Source organism: Taudactylus pleione, unplaced genomic scaffold (assembly GCF_031769625.1).
Source record: "Taudactylus pleione unplaced genomic scaffold, aTauple2 ptg000409l, whole genome shotgun sequence".
Classification (NCBI taxonomy): Eukaryota; Metazoa; Chordata; class Amphibia; order Anura; family Myobatrachidae; genus Taudactylus; species Taudactylus pleione.
This window is the reverse complement of record NW_028284811.1, coordinates 82647-91348: the sequence shown is the minus strand read 5'-3', so window position 1 is coordinate 91348 and position 8702 is coordinate 82647. Positions and strand designations below refer to the sequence as shown.

The 8702-nt window shown below is 44.8% G+C and overlaps 1 protein-coding gene across 2 annotated transcripts in view; it reads left to right on the top strand.

Moving 5' to 3' along the window:
* Window positions 1-3537: 3537 nt before the first annotated feature.
* Window positions 3538-8702, top strand: part of VASP (vasodilator stimulated phosphoprotein) — a 63458-nt gene continuing 58293 nt past the window's right edge. For both annotated transcript variants that reach the window (XM_088447017.1, XM_088447016.1), the window contains exon 1: window positions 3538-3742. In XM_088447017.1, coding sequence (XP_088303143.1) covers window positions 3608-3742 — 135 coding nt within the window. In that variant the 5' untranslated portion in view covers window positions 3538-3607. The remainder of the gene's footprint in view (window positions 3743-8702) is intronic.

Sequence of the window (8702 nt, the reverse complement as noted above, 5' to 3'; positions counted from 1 at the left end):
ACTGTAAGTGTAACTTCACTACATTGGCTATTACACACGTGCTGTGCAGTCTAGGAAATGCGACACCTGGTGGACAGAAGTAGTATTACTCTCCCGCATCTCGGTATACTAATGCTGTGATTAAATAAACCGCGATGCATCTAGGTGCAGCGTATTAGACGCGGAAAGCTCTACGCACTACATGGCGTACAAACGATTGTACAGATGTGTCCTCATACACCTGTCTATCTGTACCTGTCTGTCTATCTGTACATACCTGTACCTGCTTGTCTGTCTATCTGTACCTGTCTGTCTATCTGTACATACCTGTACCTGCTTGTCTGTCTATCTATACCTGTCTGTCTATCTGTACCTGTCTGTCTATCTATACCTGTCTGTCTATCTGTACATACCTGTACCTGCTTGTCTGTCTATCTGTACCTGTCTGTCTATCTGTACCTGTCTGTCTATCTATACCTGTCTGTCTATCTGTACATACCTGTACCTGCTTGTCTGTCTATCTATACCTGTCTGTCTATCTGTACATACCTGTACCTGCTTGTCTGTCTATCTGTACCTGTCTGTCTATCTGTACCTGTCTGTCTATCTATACCTGTCTGTCTATCTGTACATACCTGTACCTGCTTGTCTGTCTATCTATACCTGTCTGTCTATCTGTACATACCTGTACCTGCTTGTCTGTCTATCTGTACCTGTCTATCTGTACATACCTGTACCTGCTTGTCTGTCTATCTGTACCTGTCTGTCTATCTGTACCTGTCTGTCTATCTGTACATAATTGTACCTGCTTGTCTGTCTATCTGTACCTGTCTGTCTATCTGTACATACCTGTACCTGCTTGTCTGTCTATCTGTACCTGTCTGTCTATCTGTACATACCTGTACCTGCTTGTCTGTCTATCTGTACCTGTCTGTCTATCTGTACATACCTGTACCTGCTTGTCTGTCTATCTGTACCTGTCTGTCTATCTGTACATACCTGCACCTGCTTGTCTGTCTATCTGTACCTGTCTGTCTATCTGTACATACCTGTACCTGCTTGTCTGTCTATCTGTACCTGTCTGTCTATCTGTACATACCTGTACCTGCTTGTCTGTCTATTTGTACCTGTCTGTCTATCTGTACATACCTGTACCTGCTTGTCTGTCTATCTGTACCTGTCTGTCTATCTGTACCTGTCTGTCTATCTGTACATACCTGTACCTGTCTGTCTATCTATACCTGTCTGTCTATCTGTACATACCTGTACCTGCTTGTCTGTCTATCTGTACCTGTCTGTCTATTTGTACCTGTCTATCTATACCTGTCTGTCTATCTGTACATACCTGTACCTGCTTGTCTGTCTATCTGTACCTGTCTGTCTATCTGTACCTGTCTGTCTATCTGTACCTGTCTGTCTATTTGTACCTGTCTATCTGTACCTGTCTGTCTATCTGTACATACCTGTACCTGTCTGTCTATCTGTACATACCTGTCTGTCTATCTGTACATTCCTGTACCTGCTTGTCTGTCTATCTGTACCTGTCTGTCTATCTGTACCTGTCTGTCTATCTGTACATACCTGTACCTGCTTGTCTGTCTATCTGTACATACCTGTACCTGCTTGTCTGTCTATCTGTACCTGTCTGTCTATCTGTACCTGTCTGTACATACCTGTACCTGCTTGTCTGTCTATCTGTACCTGTCTGTACATACCTGTACCTGCTTGTCTGTCTATCTGTACCTGTCTGTCTATCTGTACATACCTGTACCTGCTTGTCTGTCTATCTGTACCTGTCTGTCTATCTGTACCTGTCTGTCTATCTGTACATACCTGTACCTGCTTGTCTGTCTATCTGTACATACCTGTACCTGCTTGTCTGTCTATCTGTACCTGTCTGTCTATCTGTACCTGTCTGTACATACCTGTACCTGCTTGTCTGTCTATCTGTACCTGTCTGTACATACCTGTACCTGCTTGTCTGTCTATCTGTACCTGTCTGTCTATCTGTACATACCTGTACCTGCTTGTCTGTCTATCTGTACCTGTCTGTCTATCTGTACCTGTCTGTCTATCTGTACACACCTATACACAGGGCTGTAGAGAGCGGGGATGTGCCCGGATACTGGAGGGGGTGTGGCCAATTATTGGACACTAACCACACCCCTTACAGAAATACGCACAGCGCCGCACTCCCCTCAGTCAGCGGCAGATGGGGCGAGGTAGGGGGAAGAACGATTGCTTCCCCCGCACAGCAGGCAGCAGCCTACCGGGACCCTCCGCAGCACATATGGGCTCCTAGGCCCAGCCTACCGGGACCCTCCGCAGCACATATGGGCTCCTAGGCCCAGCCTACCGGGACCCTCCGCAGCACATATGGGCTCCTAAGCCCAGCCTACCGGGACCCTCCGCAGCACATATGGGCTCCTAGGCCCAGCCTACCGGGACCCTCCGCAGCACATATGGGCTCCTAGGCCCAGCCTACCGGGACCCTCCGCAGCACATATGGGCTCCTAGGCCAGGAGACTTGCCTACTCTTCCAGCGGGCAGTCAGGAACGCCACCCGATTTAAAGTAATGTCCATACCAGAATATCATTTAAGTAGATTTATATGCATCAACTTTTGGTCCCGCCATCCTCTATTTTGGGATTAGCAGGTATCAACAATCTAGATAAAGGATATGGCGTAATACTGCCCAGCAATAACGTGTAACAGTGCCACGTGTGTAGGGAAGCGCCCAAATCTCACTTCAATACAAATGTGCTCAAAATTGTATAACATGGGAAAACTACTTAGTGTGTTAGAGACTTACACTCAGGCCGGTATCCAATTAGCAGCGGTGTGTCCCGAAAAATAATCCCCGAAAGTGCACGATGGCAAAAACACACACCGGTTACCTTATCACGGATCCTATGCGTTTTTGTGCGGCCCGAACAAATAGGATGTAGTGCTAACAAATAATGTAGAAAAACGGTAATTATTGGGGAAAGATCCCATTCACCGCCCTCTAACAGGAGACTGCACTGACTGACAGGAGACTGCACTGACTGACAGGAGACATCTGACAGGAGACCACACTGACTGACAGGAGACATCTGACAGGAGACCGCACTGACTGACAGGAGACATCTAACAGGAGACCGCACTGACTGACAGGAGACATCTAACAGGAGACTGCACTGACTGACAGGAGACATCTAACAGGAGACCACACTGACTGACAGGAGACATCTAACAGGAGACAGCACGGGACAGATGGCAGCTGCTGATTGTCAGCTCCTGTGTGCTGCCATAGGAAGGTGCCTGCTCCTGGCAGTTGGTGCTGCCTTGTATCGGGTGTCTGGTGCGGGATGGGCTGCCTTGTATCGGGTGTCTGGTGCGGGATGTGCTGCCTTGTATCGGGTGTCTGGTGCGGGATGGGCTGCCTTGTATCGGTTGTCAGTTGCGGGATGGGCTGCCTTGTATCGGGTGTCTGGTGCGGGATGGGCTGCCTACCAGCGATTAGGAGTTTAATGAATATAGCGAAGGTGGCTTATTCTGTGTAGTCATGTGACTATATCCTAACCGCATCTCCTGGTCTCCGTACTATACAGCGAAACGCCAGTAATCACAGCCAGGGCCACTGTAATGGTCTACGATGATTCCAGTAAAAAGTGGATCAATGCCGGGACGGGTGCTGCCGGATTCAGCCGGGTCCAGATCTTCTATAATGCCATGGCGCAGACCTACCGTGTTGTAGGGCGGAAAATGCAGGATCAGCAGGTACGTGCCAGGTACAGCCCAATGTCATGTAATATAATGTTACACACCATGTTATATAGTATATACTGCATACTTGCCAACACTCCCGAAAGTCGCGGGAGTCTTCCGTATTCTCGGGTAACCCCCCGCACTCCCGGCAGTGTAATGGGCACAATGGGGAGAAACTTGCCTGAAATCCACAGTCCATCATTAGGGGGCGGGGCTTAATGCCGCCATTCTATTATAATCGCGTAATTTGGCCCCGCACCCTATTAAAATATGCGCGATTCGCCAGAGTTTTCCCGTGAGGGGCCGAGGCCTAATGACACACATGGGGTCCGGCCCTGCCCCCATCACTGCCCGACTGCTGCCTCTCCCCAGGCTTCTCCCGTCACGTATGCCCTGATTACCCCTTACCCCCATATATACATTCTAATGGTATAATCAGCGCCAGGTCCCTGCATTGGGTATAAGGCACAATGATCCCTATGGCTACATGCATTGGGTATAAGGCACAATGATCCCTATGGTTACATGTATTAGTATCATTTCCCTGCATTGGGTATAAGGCACAGTGATCCCTATGGCTACATGTATTGGGTATAAGGCACAATGATCCCTATGGCTACATGCATTGGGTATACGGCATAATGATCCCTATGTTTACATGTATTGGGTATAAGACACAATGATCCCTATGGCTAACATGCATTGGGTATAAGACACAATGATCCCTATGTTTACATGTATTGGGTATAAGACACAATGATCCCTATGGCTAACATGCATTGGGTATAAGGTACAATGATCCCTATGGTTACATGCATTGGGTATAAGGCACAATGATCCCTATGGTTACATGCATTGGGTATAAGACACAATGATCCCTATGGTTACATGCATTGGGTATAAGGTACAATGATCCCTATGGTTACATGCATTGGGTATAAGGCACAATGATCCCTATGGCTAACATGCATTGGGTATAAGGCACAATGATCCCTATGGCTAACATGCATTGGGTATAAGGTACAATGATTCCTATGGTTACATGCATTGGGTATAAGGCACAATGATCCCTATGGTTACATGCATTGGGTATAAGGCACAATGATCCCTATGGTTACATGCATTGGGTATAAGACACAATGATCCCTATGGTTACATGCATTGGGTATAAGGTACAATGATCCCTATGGTTACATGCATTGGGTATAAGGCACAATGATCCCTATGGCTAACATGCATTGGGTATAAGACACAATGATCCCTATGGCTAACATGCATTGGGTATAAGACACAATGATCCCTATGGCTAACATGCATTGGGTATAAGACACAATGATCCCTATGGCTAACATGCATTGGGTATAAGGCACAATGATCCCTATGGCTAACATGCATTGGGTATAAGACACAATGATCCCTATGGCTAACATGCATTGGGTATAAGACACAATGATCCCTATGGTTACATGCATTGGGTATAAGGCACAATGATCCCTATGGCTACATGCATTGGGTATAAGGTACAATGATTCCTATGGTTACATGCATTGGGTATAAGGCACAATGATCCCTATGGTTACATGCATTGGGTATAAGGCACAATGATCCCTATGGCTACATACATTTTCATATAAGGTTTCTCTAGGCCACTTATATGGAACCCCTGGTAATACACAATATACACTGGTGGCCAAAATTGCGGACACATTTTGAAATGTTAATGTTTTTCAACTTGGAATGCTTATAAACACTGTTACACGTCACACAGTGCAATGATTCATATATCAAATGAAAGGAAATGTAATGCTGAATTCAACACAATAAACAGAGGTCAAATATTTGCATTACAAGGGAAGTTATGCCGTGAAAACAACACTTAGGGTGAAAATCCCTGTGTACCTATGATGTTACTGTTCTATCAGTATTTTGTTGGGTATCCTTAATTTTTCAAAACAGCAGCACAGCGACGTGTCATTGAGCCAACCAGTGTTTGGAGCTTTTCCTTCTTTATTATGTGGTGCCATGAGACAATTATAGCCTCAATTAATTGTCTTTTATTGGATGGATGCCTCAGATGTACCAGTTTTTTCAAACAGAACCACAAATGTTCTATGGGGTTCAGGTCTGGGCTGTTTCCTGGCCATCCCAGCACCTGTATGTCATTCTCCGTGAACCCCTGTTTGCATATCCGTGCAGTGTGGCAGGGAGCTGAATCCTGCTGGGGAAAAAATGGGGCAATATCTGGAAAAAGATCCCTGATAGAAGGTAGAAGTTTTGGTTGTAGGATTGTGTCAATGTACTTTCTGCCATTCAGTGTGCCATCTATGCCATAAAGGCGGCCTACAGCGTCTGCTGTCATACATGCCCAGATCATAACACTTGTAGGATGGTGTCAGTGTGCCATCTATGACATAAAGGCATCTGCTGTCATACGTGCCCAGATCATAACACTTGTAGGATGGTGTCAGTGTGCCATCTATGACATAAAGGCATCTGCTGTCATACGTGCCCAGATCATAACACTTGTAGGATGGTGTCAGTGTGCCATCTATGCCATAAAGGCGGCCTACAGCGTCTGCTGTCATACATGCCCAGATCATAACATTTGTAGGATGGTGTCAGTGTGCCATCTATGCCATAAAGGCGGCCTACAGCGTCTGCTGTCATACATGCCCAGATCATAACACTTGTAGGATGGTGTCAGTGTGCCATCTATGACATAAAGGCATCTGCTGTCATACGTGCCCAGATCATAACACTTGTAGGATGGTGTCAGTGTGCCATCTATGACATAAAGGCGGCCTACAGCATCTGCTGTCATACATGCCCAGATCATAACACTTGTAGGATTCTTTGTTGTCGCTTGAATGCAATCTGGATGTACCTCTTCCCCGATATTTCTCCCATCACTGCCTAATATGGATATCTTAGTTTCGTCACTCCATATCACTTGTTTCCACTGACCTTCTGTCCATGCAATGTGTTCTTCTGCCCACTGTATTCGTTTCTGCCGCTGCTTTTTATTCAGCAAGGGCTTTTTTCGGGGAATCCTACCTTTTAGGTCAACCTCCGTTAGTCTTCTCCGTACCGTTCTTGCACTGAGTTTACTGCTAATGGCTGCAGATGACATCCATCTGTCCCTGACGCAAATTCGTTTTATTCACCTATCATCAGCAGCTGTTGTGCACTTTTTCCGGCCTTTTCCCTCTTTGTTTTGTATAGATTGTGTTTCCTGATGGCGTAAACAAAACTTTCGTACTCCTGATGTCACATTCCCACCACCTTCTCTCGCAATTGCTGCATAGGAAAGACCATTTTCACGTAACGCCACAATCCTGGATCTCTTCCTGGCTGACCAGTCACCACTTTGCCTGGACGACATTGTTGTATTTATTTTTTACACCGTCGTTGGTACTAAACAATACACACAACATCCGACCGTAATCGCACTTCAGTAACCAACTTTATTCTGCAAAATGAAACAGCCAAACCGACCTTTCCCACCTCTGAACATGACCCGACCTTGCATCTGCTCATAAACCACAGCTGATTGGTCCTCAGAACGACGATTCCGATTGGCTGGTAGTAGCTGTTACTAGAATCCGCTTCTTGAATCTCACGTATCTGTGCTTCTTTATCTGACTGATAGTAGCAGAACTTCCCTTGTAATGCAAAAATGTCACCTCTGCTTATCGTGTTGAATTCACCATTAAATTTCCTTTCATTTGATATATGAATTATTGCTCATTTACATTTGGATGTAAGTTAGAATTAGGACACGCCTCTCAGATGTAGCAGCACACGCCTATCACATGTATACCACGCCTCTCGGATGTAGCAGCACACGCCTATCACATGTATGACACACGTACTGTCCACTTTACCGCAGTGTTCATAGGTGTCGCTGTCACACTCTCCCTGACATGATTTTTCAAAAGTAGGCAAATATGGTCCAAGTACCTCAGCTGTGATGTGTGTGATTGTATAGTGCTGTGTGTAATGTGTGTGTGATTGTATAGTGCTGTGTGTAATGTGTGTGTGATTGTATAGTGCTGTGTGTAATGTGTGTGTGATTGTATAGTGCTGTGTGTAATATGTGTGTGTGATTGTATAGTGCTGTGTGTAATATGTGTGTGTGTGATTGTATAGTGCTGTGTGTAATATCTGTGTGTTTGTATAGTGCTGTGTGTAATATGTGTGTGTGTGATTGTATAGTGCTGTGTGTAATATCTGTGTGATTGTATAGTGCTATGTGTAATGTGTGTGATTGTATAGTGTGTGTGATTGTATAGTGTTGTGTGTGATTGTATAGTGCTGTATGTAATATGTGTGTGTGTGTGATTGTATAGTGCTGTGTGTAATATGTGTGTGTGTGATTGTATAGTGCTGTGTGTAATTTCTGTGTGTTTGTATAGTGCTGTGTGTAATATGTGTGTGTGTGATTGTATAGTGCTGTGTGTAATATCTGTGTGATTGTATAGTGCTGTGTGTAATATGTGTGTGTGATTGTATAGTGCTGTGTGTAATATGTGTGTGTGTGATTGTATAGTGCTGTGTGTAATATCTGTGTGATTGGATGGTGCTGTGTGTAATACCTGTGATTGTATAGTGCTATGTGTAATGTGTGTGATTGTATAGTGTGTGTGATTGTATAGTGTTGTGTGTGATTGTATAGTGCTGTATGTAATATGTGTGTGTGTGTGATTGTATAGTGCTGTGTGTAATATCTGTGTGATTATATGGTGCTGTGTGTAATATGTGTGTGTGATTATATAGTGCTGTGTGTAATATTTGTGTGTGATTGTATAGTGCTGTGTGTAATATCTGTGTGATTGTATAGTGCTGTGTGTAATATGTGTGTGTGTGTGATTGTATAGTGCTGTGTGTAATATCTGTGTGTTTGTATAGTGCTGTGTAATATGTGTGTGTGTGATTGTATAGTAGTGTGTGTGATTGTATAGTGCTGTGTGTA